This window comes from Balaenoptera musculus, chromosome 11 (assembly GCF_009873245.2).
Source record: "Balaenoptera musculus isolate JJ_BM4_2016_0621 chromosome 11, mBalMus1.pri.v3, whole genome shotgun sequence".
NCBI lineage: Eukaryota > Metazoa > Chordata > Mammalia > Artiodactyla > Balaenopteridae > Balaenoptera > Balaenoptera musculus.
The window spans coordinates 8,856,524-8,874,009 of NC_045795.1; the positions used below are offsets into that span (position 1 = coordinate 8,856,524).

Sequence of the window (17,486 nt, forward strand, 5' to 3'; positions counted from 1 at the left end):
TCATTTGTATCTTATTTCTTTTTATTCTGTTATTGTATTAGCTAGATCATCTGGAGACATGATTAAAAATCATAGAGATTATTACAAGAATCTTTTAGTTGTCCCAGACTTTAGGGATTTCTCTTGTGTTTGATTTTGAGTATTGCCTATCATTGGCGTGGTAAATATTCTTTATTGTGTTTTCCTAGTGCTCTGAAGGTTTGTTTTGATTTTTCTAATTCCCCTATGACTTCCTCTTTAACCCCTAGGCTATTTGGAAATATGTTGTTCAATTTCCAAATATTTGGGGATTTTCCTGATGTCTTTCGGCTGTTTATTTCTCATTTAGTTTTGTTGTGGTCAGAGAACATAGAAAGTTATTTTTTTGAGCAACAGACTTTGTTTTTAAGTTTAAATAGTCATATGTGGCCAGTGGCCCCCTATGGTAGTTTTCTATTGCTGTCTAACTAATTACTATAAGCTTAGCAGTTCAAGAAACACTTCTTATCTTATAGTTCTGTAGGTCAGAAGCCTGACATGGTCTCACTGGGCTGCAGTTGAGGTGTCAGCAGGGCCATGTTTCTTTCTGGAGGCTCTAGGGGAGAATCTGTTTCCTTGCTCATTAGGCAGAATTAAATCCTTGTGTGCGCCTGAGTTCCTCCTCTCAGTTCAAGGCCATTCCCAGCCTCTTGAGTTCACCTGAGTTCCTTGGATCCTGGTTCCCCTCCTCCATCTTCAAAGCTAGAAATGGCAGGTCAAGTCTCTCATATTTCAAATCTCTTTCTTGCCCCTTCTGTCGATTGACTAAGTTTGAAGGGGTCCTGTGATAATCCAGGATAGTCTCCCCATTTTAGTACCTTAACCTTATCACACCTGCAAAGTCCCCTTTGCCACGTAAAAGGGCTTATTCTCAGGTCCCTGGGATTAGGGTGGACTTTTACAGAGCCATTATTTCGCCTGCCAAACTAGTGTATTGTGCACTACAACCTTACATGGCGTTATATTTTAAAGCAATGACATTTTTTAAATTCTTTTTAAAATTTCCTTTCGTTTTTATCATTTTCAGAGCTCTTTATTTATATGTATAGCTCCACATTAAAGTTTTAACCTTTCAGTACAGGTCTGCTGGCAGTGAATGCTCTCAGCTTTTGTTTTTCCCAAAAAAAGTCTCTGCTTTGCCTTCATTTTTTGAAAGCTATTATTTTTTGATGTAGAATTCTGGGTTAGCAGTTTATTTTTTCTTTCAGTAGTGTTAAAATGTCACTCCATAGTTTCTGTTGAGAATTTGGCTTTAATTTTTATCTTTGATTCTCTGTATAATTTTTCTACCCTTTGGGTGCCTTTACCCAGCTTTTCTCTTTACCTTTAGTTTTCAGCAGTTCGAATATGATTTGTCTAGGTGGTTTTTCTCCTTTTCTTTTTTTCTTTTTTTTTTTTTTTTAACTTTTATTGCTTTTTTGTTTCTTTTCCACCTTCTTTCCTCATTCTTAATCTTTCTTATTCTTATTCATTCCATGGGGGTTCTCTAAGCTTTTTGGATCTATGATTTGTTGTTTATTTTTGGAAGATTCTTGGCCATTATTTCTCACATATTTCTACCTCCCTGTTTGTTCTTCTCCTCCTGTGATTCCAATTATACATGAGACCATTTGATATTGTCCTGTGGCTCTTAGATGTATTGTTCTTGTTTCCCCCCCCCCCCCATGTTATTTTTCTTCTTTGTGTTCTGTTTGGTTTATTTTTATTGGCCTATCTGTAAGTTTACTTATTCTTTAGTTTTGTTGAGTCTGTTAATGAGCCAATCAAAGGCTTTCTTTATCTCTATTACTTTGTCTTATTTCTAGCGTTCTTGTGTGACCCTCCCACTCTGTTTAAATTCCCATTTGTGAATGTATGTTGTCAACGTTTTCCATGGATATTTTAACATATTAATTATAGTTATTTAAACTTCCCTGTCTGAAGAGTTCTGACATCTGGATCATCTCTGAGTCTGGTTCTTTTGGTTGCTCTGTCTCTTGACAGTGGGTTGATAGTGCACATATCTTAACTTTTTATTGAATTTTGGAAAGTGTGTGCCTCACAGTAGATACTGAGTTCAGTAGTTTTTAATGTCTGGAAATGGGCACTGCTCTTCTGTCAGGTCATCAGGTGGGGAGTTGAGGCAACCTGCTCAGGAGTGGGGCTGCGTTAGGATTTTGGTTCACTGTGTTTATCTTCAGTGTACCATGCTGGCCTCCAGTTCTAGCAGTGGCCTGCCCTTTCCCTGTGCTTATAGCAGTGCTGGGATCTGGAGTCTCCCCCTCCTTGCCCCTCTGCTCGTAGTAGAGCGCTGTGCAAGGCTGTGGTCAGGCAGGTGAGGACTGCTCTTTATCCTGGTGCAGCCTCAGTCGGAGGCAGTTCCATGTTCCCTGCTGCTCTCCCAGGGTAGCAGACCTCTCATTGTACTGGAATGGGATTTTGGTCCCGGGACAGTTTCCTACCTCCACTGGGATAGAGGTTTCCTCATCTACTCTCCCCCCAGTCACAGTGGGTTTTACCCAAGGCTGCTGCTCTTTTCCCAGCAGCTTAAGCCTTCAGGCTTTTGCTCCACATCAGAGAAGCGTTCAGGCAGGGCCTGGGGCTTGGCGCCTTTTCTGCAGTGGCAGCTGAGCCCCTCCCGCGTGCCCGCCATGAGCACCTGGGGGAGGCCTACAGAACAGAGCCTGGGTGTGTGTGTGAAGCCCCCTGTGTCCAAGGCCAGGCCAATCCACCCCATGCTCAGCCTCCAGCAGTTTGTTGCAATTTGGGGTGATGCTTTCTCACTCGTTCGCGAGGCTGGCATGTCTTCCTCCACATTCTCCCCCCCTGCTTGCCCCAACAGAGCTGGTCCACACATCCCTCTGTGGAGTTCAGGCTGTTTGGTTGCCTTGTGATTCTGCTTTATGGTGAACTCAAGAGAAGTTCTGATTTTTGTGATATTTCTGGCTTTTTCTTACTGTTTGGGTCAGGGCAATGCTTTTCGAGTTTCTATATCCTCAGGCAAGAATGGATGTTGAATTTTATTAAATATCATTCACTCTTATTCAGAATGGTCATGTGAGTTTCTCATTTATTCTTCCTGATGTGGTGAAGTATATCAGTAGGTTGCCTGATATTAAATTCATCCCTTATTTTCTCTTACTCGGAGAATTCTTTCATTAGCAAATATTTTTTTTAACACCTATTAAGGGCTGGATGTATAGGGATGAATAGTAAATATAAGATCTTATAAATCTCATATTCTAATCAGAAGGTAGACAAAACATATAAGTAGATAAATAGGGCATTTCAGATTGTGATCATAATTATGAAAAATAAGCAGGGTTTGGGCAACATGGGGCAACTAATGTAGGTAGGTAGACAGGAGGTAACACTGATGTTAGGATTTAAAGGTTGAAAGCAATCCCGGCATTTAGAGTTGAGAGTAGGGAAGGCTTTTCAAGAGATGGCGAGTCCAAGTTCCCAGGGGCAGGAAGGAGACAGGCCTGTTGAGGCATCAGAGTTCACCCACGGCTGAAGCACAGTGAGGAGAGGGAAACGGTGTGGAGGGGGCTTGGGAAGCTGGGTAGAGGACCACGCTGTCTTTTGGCCAAGTAGATGTTTGAATTCCATTCCATGAGGAATGGGAAGAACTTGGAGATGGATGTGGCTTTCTGTTGCTTGCTAAGTGAAATCAGTTGTTCCCATATCTTACATGGTCGGGTCGGTCCCCGGCTGCTATACTTCTAGTGTGGTTCTTCATTGCACATTAATTTATTTGTTATCTGTCTTGCATTTTCAGTCTCTTTCTCTCTGCTGACTTTTACTTCCTGTTTATAAGCACTCTCAACACCCCTTATCCTACAGAAACCCTGCTGTAACCTCCTCTCCTCTGGTACCGGCATCCTGCCTTTCTCTCTCCCTTCACAGCCACATTCCCAGAACGTGGTCTGTATTTGCTGGCCCTGCTCTTCCGCAGGCCTTCCCTCACTCCTTCCCCTTTTGTGATATGGTTTTTACCCCCCCGGACTCAAGTGATGACTTCTCTGAGATAACAGCCCCCCAAGCCCAGCAGCCTCGTGTCTCGTCCTGTTTATCTGAATGTGATACTTAACACTGTTGCTCACGTCTTCCTCCTTGTAAGTCTCTAAACCCTGGCTTCCTGAGCACTTCACTGTCACATATTTTGACTTATGTTTCTTATTACTCCCTGTTTCTTGTCGTTTCTAGCTCACCCTTAAATATAGGGGTTACCCAAGCTTCTGATGCCAGACTTCTCTCTACTGTATATTCTCTGTGGCTTATCATTTCTGTACTTTTATAAAAACAGCACTCACTACGTACTCCCAGATCTATGCCTCTAGCCCAGACTTCTCTCTAGGTAAAGAAAAGAATATGCATATATATTTAATATATCATAATTTTCATATTGCTGTGTAATTATTTTAAATGGATGTATAATGTTAAGTGGCTCTGCCATAATTAGCCTAACCATTTCCCTATTGAAAATTTCTAATCCAGGGTCTGCAGCTACAATTTATAATTTTACACATGGATATTGAGTTTGAGATTTGGTGGAATGGAAAGTGAGTTGATTTTTTTTCCCCTCCCAAACTAGCTCAGTCCTCCCAGAGAGACAGGAAACCTCAGCAGAATCTTTGGCAAACCTTTCTCAGGCTTTCTTGCTTTGAATCAGCTAAGAGGCCCATTGTCACTACATGAGTTCAAGGTAGCATTTTAACTCTTGCATGAACGACTGAAAGGCCTTCTAAACGGTCCCCCTACCTCTGATTTCTTGATTCTCTGACACAGTATGCCATCAATTGTTAGAAAACAGGTGGTCCTTGTGTCCCCAAGACCTAAGAGAGATCTGAAGTTTTTCACACTGATGTGTCTTGGAGTCAATTGGAAAAAGGATTCACCTTCAGTCAAGACAGGGTTTTAAACACACTGTTAGATTGTAGCTCACCATACTTGAGAATATCCAAATGTGAGAATATCCTTTGTCATACTTTAGCTCCTATTTCCCTAACCATTCACCTTTTTCCAGTCAAGTGGCCTCTGCAATCTCTCCAAGCTGTTCTCGACCTCCTACTTGATGGAGAGCTGGCTTGCTTATAAAGCCCAACAAGTCAGGGATTCTGACAGTGGCTATGCTGCCAATTTTGGTCCCTCTTCTAAGTGCGATTTGTGTCTTTTAAATGAATTCCTATTTGGATTTCTGACCTGTTGATGGCTCAGAATTTCTGCCTGATTGTCAGCCATTTCCGGTAGCATGCTGACCAGAATATAATTTTCAGCAGTTGGTCGACCTTGATTTTGAGCCTTTCCCACCCACTTCCTGATCTGAGCGTGCATTCTCACTGTGTAAGAAAAGAGGGTTGTGCTTCATCATTCGCACAAAGAGGGTTATGTGCCCCCAAGGATGTCCAGCCCTAGTGTTGGTAAAAAGCAGCAGCTCTGGAATCATATGGTGCTAACTATAAAGCAGCATTTGTACCATGAGGCAGAGGGAAGGCCTGTGCACTGGGAGGTGGGAGAGTGAGCATATTAAAAAGGCGTCATCCTTGTACGCCTTCCACCACTGTCTCACGGTCTTTCTTTCTGCTCCCTCTAATTTATTTTCATGTTAGTCTACCAAAATAACAAATTGCCATTAAAAGTATTGAAAAACCTAAGCATTGATGATAAAGAGCTGCTCCCCTCCCATCTTCCACCCCAAGCTGTATTTCTGCTTTGAGGCATTCTGGTCTATACCCTCTCTTAACTCCATGGCCTGTGGTAACTGTATACCAGATGTTGTCGACGTAGCCACAATGTTTGATTATTACATTCTTTCCTGTACATAAGGGGGCGGGAGAAAATAACTCCAGTCACGCTTTGATAGGTTTGAAATTAATCAAGATTAAGTTGAGTTGAAAAAACTATCCTGAGTGTATGATTCTCCAAGACCCGAGGGTCTCCTACCTCACACTTCAGGGCATTGGTTCCCAAGAGGAGGCTTGTATCTCTGATTCCTAGCCAGAAGGCTTAGCCATTCACTCTGTGCACGCCAGCCAAGGGATGGAGAGTAACAATCACATGTACCTTGCCTTAATTCCACCCCTAGAATGATAACGTGGGATTCACCTCAGATGTGCCTGGTACCTTCCCTCTTTACATCTGTCTCATCTGCTCCACCACCCTCTCCCCTCCTGATAGCAGCAACAGCAACAAGCTCCTTACCTGTAGAGACTAATCCAGCATCAAAGGTCATCCCCTTCCAAGCACCCATGATGGGATGGACGTTATCCCTTGAACGAGGGGAGTGAACCCTGGTAAAGGAGATCCAACAAATCTTAGAAGAGTGAACACAACTCAGAAAAACACTGTTGGGAACATATTCTCCATTGAATGCCACTCCCTGTGATTCCCCATGATCTCAGGCAATAGAAAAGCAGAGAGAACGTGAAAAGACAGACCAAAAACTCAACCTTAAAGGAAATGTTACCTCAGAAACAGAAGCTTTTTTTTAAGCATTGAACTTAATAAGAACATAAAATTATTAAAGCAACAGTTCAAATATAGTATGAGACAGTAAAACGAGATGATATGGGCAATGCGGAACTTAGGGAACAAAATGAGAACAAAGCAATGTCAGTCCAAAACTAATAAAGGAATTTGAAACAGCAAGGAATTTAATGGCCTGAAAATCAAATTACTGATGTAAGGGAAGAAGCTTTAGATAATTCTAGAAAGAGCAAAGGAGAAAAACAAAAAGATTGAAGCGATTTAGATCATCATAAGGGTGGTCCTGCATAAAGGTCATTTTTTTTTTGGCTGCGTTGGGTCTCCGTTGCTGCACGCGGTCTTTCTCTAGTTGCGGCGAGTAGGGGCTACTGGGCTCTAGGTGTGCGGGCTTAATTGCTCCATGGCATGTGGCATCTTCCCAGACCAGGGCTCGAACCCATGTCCCCTGCATTGGCAGGTGGATTCTTAACCACTGCGCCACCAGGGAAGCCCCATAAAGACAATTGATGTCAGTAAAGTAAAAGAGCCAACCTCAAAGAAAAAAATTGGCCAGAAAATGTATTTGAAGAAATAATAAGAGAAAAATTTTCTGAAATAAACTAAATGAATTTCCTTTTATAGGTCATTGTGTTCCAGGGAAAAAATGAAAAGTTGTACAGTGGTTAACTCTGAGCTGACTACTAGTTAGGTTATTAGACTTTGAAAATAAAGGTTTTTGCAGACATGCTGGCAGAAAAAAGGCAAGTCACCTCAAGGAGGAGAAACTACCAGTCAGGCTGGCAGCAGCCTTCTCTTTACAAGCTTCAAGGAGTGTGCAAAGTTTTGAAGGAAAGAAATGGTATATTAGCACCAGGTCTTAAAATTCAAATAGAGAACGAAGAGTAAACAACTATGCAAATAGAATGTAAATGTTATAAACATTCATCAAAGAGAGATGAGTCCGTCTTCATCTAAAATTGAAACATGGTTCGTAAAATCTGTTTAAAATGTGTTTTTTCAAATTCTTAACTTTAGAGGAATTATGTCTATAAAGAAATAGGGATCTTAAGTCATTCCTTCCTTTTCACTTCAGCTTCATTTTCTTTAAGTACAAAGTTGAATTGTACTTCTTAAAAAAAAAAATACATAGAATGTTCCCTTTAAAACTTAATGTGGTATTTCTGGTTTTAGCTGTGGGTTGAATTTTTGCATTTTTTTCCTTTGGAGTGTAAGCCATTGTTTAATTTTTTTTTTTTTTTTTTACACATAACTTTACCTAAAAATAAAATCTTATTACAGAAAGTATGTAAAACATAACAAAATAAACCTGTCTACCCCACCCAAGGCTCTGGTTGCATAGGGTTGTGGTTGGGCTTGGCATGGGCAGATTTTTTAAAAAATCTCTTGTGTTTCTGCTCTGACAGTTGCCTGAGTTGGGAACTGCCGTTCCTCCAGGTGGCTGCTGGGCTCTGTTTTTGTATTTATTTTAACAGCCTAGTGGCTCTCACTTTTGTTTCTACCCACCTCCAAGTTCCCGGGAAGTGAGTAGGGAAACTACGCACCCGAGATGCTGATCATCATTTTTCGTTTCGCCTGCTTGCTTGTATAGTTAACGAGAGGCATAAAGTACATCGCTGACTTCATTGCATTCATCCTGAAGAGGGAAAACCAGTGGGGAAACATCATTTTATAGATGAGTGGGTTGAAGAATAAAGAAGGTTTGCTCAACATCATTTTGTAGAGGTATCAACAATAGTGATACTTTTTTTCTATTTTTCTTTAGCTCAAATAGTTTCATCATGAGACCCCCCCCCCACACACACCCTTTTATTTGCCCTTCTGATTATGGTGGGTAAATGTATCTTCAGTGGATTAGTATGCAATTTTTTTCGTTAAATTAATACATGAAAGCACATAAACTGATGTCACACGAGGACCAGAATATTTTATTTTATGTAAATTCTTCTGTTAATGCAAAGTGGTTATTTTGGTATAGACATTTTGATCTAATATGAATTTTTAATAGGTACATTGTAACAGCTCTTTGAAAATAATGAGGAATTAGAGTATTTGGCTTTTCTACAAGCAAGTAATATAAGCTTGAATAATTTTTGTTTACGTGCCCGAGGATCCAACAAATCAAAACAAATGAAATTATGGCAAGCAGTTATTGCTCAAAAATACAATAGTTGACAGAGATTGTGGTGGTTGACGCCATTTAAATGGTGATTTATTTCAACACAGCAAGAAATGGAGGCGGTTTCATCTCTTCTCTCCTGTTACAAGTTCTGTCTGTCTACCTACTCACCTATCATTAATGGCAAAGAAACATAGCCACTGAATATTTTGTTCAATTAAAATGGTGATTTCTATTTTAAAACTAAGGGCCACTACAACATTATGACTTTAAAATTTTGTTGGTGAAGAACCACAAGTAAGTGTATTATTTTACTTTCATATTTTTCTGTTTATTGATATAACTGCAATATTAACAATTCTTCACGGTTCTATCCGTGAATATCCCATGATCATCTGAGGTATCTTTGTCTAAAAATTATTGTATAGTAACCTTTGTTCTCATAAGAATATCAGTATTGCCTGTTTTGGAGCAATACTGTTATGTAGAAACTTGCTGAGAAGTTTGCTTTAAAAGATACTAAATGTGATAAGACAAATACCCAGCATTAAAAGGTTGAATTTTCTTCTTTGTGGGCCAGCTCTCTTAAGACTATTGTGTAGGGTCCTCAGCTGCAAGGGTGAAGGGGGAGGATAATTAGTTTTGAAACATCAGGTTCCAGGACTGTGGTGAGATAGGGGGATCAAGAAAGGAACACAATGTTCTAGAAATGTACACTAAGGTCTTCGCACGATTGTTTCAACAGATGTTGATGGCCAGCATTCTTAATATTGCCAGAATGTAGGAATGCAGTTTTATCCAAACTGGCTTTCCTTTAAATTGCCTTCTTCAGTTGTCATAACACCCTTGTGATCGTAATGTTAATCTAAAAAATCATAGTTGGTGTACATACCATTTTACCAATTGGTTTTCTTTTTTCTTTTTTGAATAGAAATCTTAGAGGCTGGTATTAAAGGAACTTCAGAATCACTTAAAGGTGTGAAACGAAAAAAGATTGTAGCCGAGAATCACCTGAAAAAAATACCAAAATCCCCACTGAGAAATCCTCTTCAGGCAAAACACAAACAAAATACAGAAGAGTCATCTTTTGCCATTCTTCAGAGTGCGGCGGAGTCCCACAAGAAGCAGAATCACAGTCCTGTAAAAAATGGGAAGCAGTTTACCAAACACAACGGAGAAACCCCTGGGATAATTGCCGAGGCCTCTAAATCGCAAGAGTCTGTCTCCCCGAAGAAGCCCTCGTTTCTGCAGCACCTGTCTGAGCCGCGCCGGTGGAGGTCGGAAGGCTCGGACCCCGCCAAGCCCAGCGTCCCCGAGGGAAAATGTGACTCCAGTTCTCTGTCCAGTAAAAGCAGGACTGACCACCGTGAATGTATCTCCTCTCACTGCAGCCCCCCGCCCTCCTCGTATGCAAACACCGCGTTCGATGTCTTACTGAAGGCCATGGAGCCAGAACTGAGCACCTTGTCGCAAAAGGGCTCGTCTTGTGCGGTTAAGAGCGAAAAACTGAGACCAAATAAAACTGTACGACCCCCTTCTCACCTGAACAACAGCCCAATGGATGCCCCCGAGCCGACCCCGCAAGAACCGGCCGCCCAATCACAGCCGCCTCCTCGGACCTCATACGCCGGGCACATGTCTGCCACTCAGAAGAACGACCAAGTGGCGCTTCAGGCCGTTTCTCCTTCATATAATCCACACGAACACTCTGTTTCTAAACCTGGCCAACAAAATCAGCAGCTTCCAGCGTGTTCGAGTTTCGCCAGATCACTCACGAGTCTGCAGAACCAGGAGAACGCCCAACTTGAACACGTCTGTAACGCAGCAGTGATGTCATCCGTAGGTGTGACTTCACCCTCCAGTAGAACTCAGGTTTCTCCTCCAAACCAGCAAGTGGATGCTGCCTCGCCCCTGTCAGTGAGCCCCGCCCTTTCCACGCGGTCACCCCCCACGCCAATTTACAACTCAACTCCTGTCGCCTCTGTCGTTAATCACAGCATGGAACAAATGTGCAATCTTCTTCTGAAAGATCAGAAGCCAAAAAAACAAGGAAAATACATCTGTGAGTATTGCAATCGAGCTTGTGCAAAGCCCAGCGTGCTTTTAAAGCACATCCGCTCCCACACTGGAGAGCGACCCTATCCCTGCGTGACCTGCGGGTTTTCATTTAAGACTAAAAGTAACCTGTACAAGCACAAAAAATCCCATGCACATACTATCAAACTGGGTCTCGTCTTGCAGCCAGATGCTGGCGGCTTGTTCATGTCTCACGAGTCCCCCAAAGCACTTAGTATCCATTCGGATGTGGAAGATAGTGGGGAGAGCGAAGAGGAGGGCGCTGCTGACGAAAGGCAGAACGACCCGGGCTCCATGGACCTGCAGCCCGTGCAGATAATGAAAATGGTATCCAGCTCGGAAGCTTTACCAAAATTGGGTTCCATTCCAAGCAATCCAGATCCTGCGGTAGGTGACTTTTCACTACAGGACAGATCTTCAGAACCACAGGCTGTGACAGAGTTGCCAAAGGTTGTGGTCCACCCCATCAGTGTGTCCCCTTTAAGAGCTGACAGCCCGAAGGTTACGGAGTCCAAGCGTGAACCTCCTAGTGCACAGAAACAGAAAGACCTTCAGGTCACCAGTACACGGTCCCACTCAGCCTGGGCGTCCTCCCTGGAGATGGATGAGAAGTCCCATCAGAAGGGCGATGTGAGTCAGCCAGAGGGAGAACAAGAATCTCACGTGGGAACAGTACATGCCCAGCTACAAAGGCAGCAGGCCACCGATTACTCCCAAGAGCAGCAAGGAAAACTTCTCCTGAGTCCTCGCAGTTTAGGAAGTACGGATTCTGGTTACTTTTCACGTTCTGAAAGTGCCGACCAAACAGTGGGTCCACCGACCCCCTTTGCCAGGACGTTACCCGCCCCAGAGCAGGACTCTAGCAAGAATAATGGGGCCTCTGCACCACGAGTCAGCACAGCAGCAGCTTCGGCTCTTCCAGCAGGTGAAAAAGTGTCACTCCTCCCAGGTCAGATGCGCCCACCTTTGGCGACAAAAACGCTTGAGGAACGGATATCAAAGCTTATCTCAGACAATGAAGCCTTGGTAGATGACAAGCAACTGGATAGTGTGAAGCCACGGAGAACCTCTCTCTCACGACGGGGAAGCATCGATTCCCCCAAATCGTACATATTTAAGGATTCTTTCCAGTTTGATTTAAAACCAATGGGACGGAGAACAAGTTCAAGCTCTGATATACCAAAGTCCCCTTTCACTCCCACAGAGAAATCAAAGCAAGTGTTTCTTCTGTCTGTACCTTCCCTCGACTGTCTGCCCATCACCCGAAGTAATTCTATGCCTACCACAGGGTACTCAGCGGTACCTGCGAGCGTCATCCCTCCCCCACACCCGCTGAGAGGAAGTCAGTCCTTTGACGACAAAATTGGCGCTTTCTACGACGATGTCTTTGTACCAGGGCCTAACGCTTCTGTGCCCCAAAATGGACATCCCCGCACTCTTGTCAGACAAGCAGCAGTAGAAGACTCTTCAGCAAATGAAAATCATGTTCTCGGTGCCGGGCAGTCCTTGGACGAGAGCCATCACGGAGGCAGCCCCGCTGGTGAGACTGCAGCGGCAAGAAGCAAGCCCCCAGCCCCGGGTTCACACTTGGAAAAGAAGAAGTCTCATCAGGGGCGAGGGACCATGTTTGAGTGTGAGACCTGTAGAAACAGGTATAGGAAACTGGAAAATTTCGAAAACCATAAGAAATTTTACTGTTCAGAGTTGCACGGGCCAAAAACCAAGGTAGCTCTGAGGGACCCTGAGCACAGCCCGGTGCCCAGCGGTGCCCAGCCTCCCATTCTGCACTACAGGGTCGCCAGTGCCACCGGGGTCTGGGAGCAGACGCCCCAGATACGAAAAAGGAGGAAAATGAAAAGCGTCGGAGATGACGACGAACTTCAGCAAAACGAAAGTGGAGCTTCTCCCCAAAGCTCCGAGGGCCTCCGGTTTCAGAGCGCGATAGGCTCGGTTCCCATTTTGTCTCAGCAGAACGCTGCCGTAACTGGTGACCAGACGCCTAGAAATATCCAGCTGCAAACCTCCCCGATTCAGCTCGTGGCCAGAGGCCCCGAACAGCCCCCGGACCCGAAGCCGTCCTCCGCCGTGGAAGAGCAGATGAGCTCTGCTGCCCAGGACAGGACAGAGCCCAAGAGACACGGGGCCGGCATCTCCGTCATCCAGCACACGAACTCGCTGAGCAGACCCGGCGCGCTTGACAAGCTGGAGTCTCGTGAAGGCGCTTCCCCCGTTTCTTTCCAGGAGCTGAGAACAGGGAAGCCCGGGTCTCTGCACATAAGAGGGATTTCCCAAGAGGAAGGCCGCCCGCCCCGGAACACGTCTCAGCCCGCCGAGCCTGCACTGTCAGATGCTCTGAGAGGGGAACTTCAGGAAGGTTCCAGAAAGATCTCAGGTGAGCGACACGTGTTAGGACAGCCCTCAAGACTCGTTCGGCAGCACAACATCCAAGTCCCAGAAATCCTGGTCACAGAAGAGCCAGATCGGGACCCGGAAGGCCAAGGCCACGATCAGGAAAAGTCCGAGAAGTTCAGTTGGCCTCAGCGGAGCGAAACCTTGTCCAAACTGCCAACAGAGAAACTGCCGCCCAAAAAGAAGAGGCTCCGTCTTGCCGAGATGGAGCACTCCTCAGCCGAGTCAAGCCTGGACTCCACTCTCTCCAGGAGTCTAAGCAGGGAGAGTAGTTTGTCTCACACTTCGAGTTTCTCTGCTTCCTTAGACGTAGAGGACGTTTCTAAGACTGAGGCCTCCCCCAAAATCGATTTTCCGAATAAAGCAGAGTTTCTCATGATTCCACCTGGCTCTAATACCCTGAACGTTCCTGGGAGTCACCGGGAAATGAGGCGTGCCGCATCGGAACAGATTCACTGCCTGCAAATGTCGATGGAGGTCTCTGATTTCAGAAGTAAATCATTCGACTGCGGAAGCATCACTCCACCTCAGCCAGCCCCACTTGCTGAATTGCAGCCTCCGACATCCCCTTCTGGCACGGGGGTCGCCGGGCACGTGCCTCTCTTGGAAAGACGGAGAGGCCCACTGATACGGCAGATCTCTTTAAACATCACTCCGGAGAGTCATCTGTCTCCTGGGAACCCATCCTCTTTCCAAACTATCGCTCGTCTTGGTGTGAACACAGTGCCATTTCAGGGGCCTCAGCTCACTCACGCACCTTCAGCTGAGTTTCCTGCAAATACTTTGCACTCCCAGACTCAGATTAAGGATTTGCGAGCAGAAACTTCAAGTTCCAACTCTCCAAACATCTTTCCTGTTCAACAGCTTCTTGGTATCCATTTATTAAATCAAATCCACATGCCCCTTAGCCTCCCAGACACACAGATGTCTCTGCAGGTGTCTACACAGAGTGTCAAACCAGATGCAAGCCCCGGTGGACATGTATCTTCTAAAAGTGAGGATTGCTTTGCTCCCAAGTACCAACTTCGGTGTCAGGTGGTCCCTTCGACCCAGCCTTGCAATTCTAACCCTGTACATCCTCTGCCAAAGCAAGTTCTTTCAGACCCAGCTGGGGCCAACCATCATGCGACCTCGTTGACATTACCAGCCAAGTTAGTAGAAGCCACGTCTGATTCGTGTCCTCTGCCACCACTGAAGGTCGGGCCTCTCGGCAGTCAGGTGCTGAAGGTGCCAGCGTCCTTTGCGCTGCCCTTGCATCTGCAGAGTCGGGTCCCAGCGTACTGTTTCACCACAGCCACAGCTCTGCCGCAGATCCTAGTGACCCAAGATCTAACCAGTCAGCCGATTTGCCAGGCTAATTGTAGTATGGTGCCAATCAGCGAAGAACAAAATTCCGTGCCAAAATCGCAATACGATCACCGAAATGCTTTGCCAAACCCAGAGGGAGAACTTGTCTGCGAGAATGTTATTTCAGAGATGGGCCAAAATTCATCTCCATCAGAATCCTTGCCTGTAACTCAGAAAATGTCTGTTGGTAGACTTTCCCCCCAGCAAGAATCTTCAGCTTCAAGTAAAAGGATGTTGTCCCCAGCAAATAGTTTAGACATTGCCATGGAAAAGCACCAGAAGCGAGCCAAGGATGAAAATGGAGCTGTTTGTGCAACAGATACTAGACCATTAGAAGCACTGAGTTCAGGAGCTCTTGAAGTTAGTAAGCAGAAGAAGCCTGTTCTGGTGAGGCAGGTTTGTACCACGGAGCCCCTTGAAGCTGTGATATTGGAACAGGATATTTTTTCTCACCCTGAAGTTAGTAGTGAGGCTCTGCATTTGACTGATGTTTCACCAGCTGATAATTTGTCGCCAGGACACTCCAAGCCTGTGGTTATAGAACCTATAAAAGAATTGCAGGAATTTGAAAGCATCCCGTCGGCCACATCGCTGACTCTGACAGTTAGAAATTTAGCTGCCCCTGCAGAGAAAACTCACATTTCTCCTTCGGAACATGTAGACAATAACCAAGAAAGGAAGTCACCAGGGGTTAAAAATCCAGGCGACAAAGCGAACATCCAAGAACAGAGTCAGGCCGCAGCCACCACTCCTTCCGCGTGTAAGGCCGGTGACACACAGCAGCCGTCCTTCCCCAGCCTGAAGACTGCCACCAGCTTCACGTGGTGTTACCTGTTGAGGCAGAAGGCCCTGCACCTGCCCCAGAACGACCAAAAAACTTCGGCCTACACCGATTGGACCGTGAACGCCAGTGATCCAAATCCACTCAGCTTGCCTACCAAAGTGGCTCTTTCTCTCCTGAACTCAAAACAGAAGACCGGAAAATCTCTATATTGTCAAGCAATAACGACCCATTTCAAGTCAGATTTATTGGTCTATTCAAGCAAATGGAAAAGCAGCTTAAGCAAGGTACTTGAAATATCATTTATCTTCAAAAATAGTCTGTGCAAGTTAGTTCCAACATGTCTGGATGCCTTTAAAGATTTCAATTGGAGGTTGTATTTTAATTTTGAATGACAAATTGTGCTTTCTAAGTGGACAGTTATTTGAAAGAAAGAATGATAAGTTTACCCAGGGAGTTATACTGATAAAGATTACCCAGAGTCCTCTAAGATTTGATTTTCTTGTTAGGTGAGAGAAGATTATGTTTATGCTTTATCCCTGCTAATGAAGGGGAACAGAGGTGTGAATATTGGAGATTGTTCTATTTCATTTTAAAATATAAGCAGAGACCCATTCATCCTTGTTTTATGCAAATCTGACCACTCTCCCCTCACCATTGCTGATCCCAGCTCTCTTCCTGTGTAGCTCTGAGAATCATCTTAGTACTAGAGAGAAGATTCACAAAATAACTGTACACTTGATAATTAAGTTGGTTTGGTCAGGATTTGTACAGTAAGGTCGTAAAACTATAATTTTGGGTTATTTGTGGAATAAAACTATAATTAGAGTTGTTGGCTTTATAAAATGGGGAAAATCATTTAAATGATTAAGAATAAATAGATAAGGGTATTAGGTTGGACTCTGGACATTCAGAATTATAGGTTAAGTTCTTGATCTCTACAGGCTCACAAGCACATGATACAGGTTCATAAATATTTACTTATCAATAAGAAAATATCACAGTATCAATATTATAATAGAAGTGCCTACAACTTTAATAAAAGAAGGAAGTCTCTAACACTGCCAGTAACTTGAGGAGGAGGTATGGATACAAGGAAGATATTCCAAAAGTGGTGATACTTCAGCTGAGTCTTTAAAAAAGAAAAAAAAAAAGAAATAGGGATTTTTTTTCAGGCAAACAAGAGTGAGAAATTTTAGTAGTCTGTCAAGTGATGTGGAAGTGAGAATGAACTTAGTTCATTTAAAGAGCCCCGAGGAGTCCAACATGGCTAGAAGGTGTTGGAAGTTTGAAACACTGACGTAGTTTGAAGTTGGAAATGTAGATAAAGACCAAAGAATGTGCATGGTGGTAGAGAGCCTTTGGTACTTTCTCAGTGGAGGAGGGTGCATCCAAACCATTCAGAATTTAATTTTTAAATGCTCAGACTCTACATCTACTAAGTCAGATGGAACATGAGACTTGAGCGTGAGAATTTAAACAGCGCTTCATGTTTGTATGTTCCTGAAGTGCCTATGAAAAGTGGCTCTCCTTCAGTACCAAGTGCCTTGGTAGAAATGCCTTGGGAAATGCACATCTGGATTTGGAGCTGGGAGAGAGCTCCGGGTGGAAGGTGTAGAGATCGTTCAGTGGATAGGTGCAATTAATGAGGTCTTTAGAGAGAAGGGCCTGGAATGGATCCCGAGATCCCTACTATTCAAAGGCTTGAGTGGATGAAGAAAGTCCACATAGGAAATGAGAGAGATTGTTCATAAAGGAAGGAGGGGGGGGGGACTACGAGAAAGTGGTATCACACAGATAAAGGAAGAAGGTATTTTAAAGAGAGTTGTTCAAGCCAAGAGGTCAAACAAAGATGAAGACTAACATGGTTTCTGGACTGAAGGGTTCTAATGTCCCAGAGACATGAGTTATATGGGCAGGTGGCCGTGGAGGACTCGGTACTGGGTTGACTGTTAACTCACAACCCAAATGCGCACGTATTTATAATTCAAAATGGAAGAGAACAGGTCGATGCTAAAGTGAAAGCATTTCTAAGAGAAGCAAGGTGTCAACAACATAGAGTGTATAGAGCAGTCAAGCATATAAACTAAGGAAATAGTAAAGATTTTGGCATTTAGCTTGTTGGAGAATAGAAGTCAGATTTGATAGCAAGAAAGTGAGCAAAAGATAAGTGGGAATTTGGTACTGAGAAGAAGGTAAGAAATAGGATTACTGTTAGAGGTGTAATGTCAAGGAAAGGTATGTGTGTATTCCAAACCTGATGTGTTTGCC

At 44.1% G+C, this 17,486-nt stretch overlaps 1 protein-coding gene across 11 annotated transcripts in view; it reads left to right on the forward strand.

The window, feature by feature from the left end:
• The window catches only part of HIVEP1 (HIVEP zinc finger 1), a 146,712-nt gene that overhangs the window by 97,110 nt on the left and 32,116 nt on the right, over positions 1-17,486 (forward strand). For all 11 annotated transcript variants that reach the window (XM_036868998.1, XM_036868997.1, XM_036868996.1 and 8 more), the window contains one exon: positions 9,534-15,502. In XM_036868998.1, the coding sequence (XP_036724893.1) occupies positions 9,534-15,502 (5,969 nt within the window). The remainder of the gene's footprint in view (positions 1-9,533; positions 15,503-17,486) is intronic.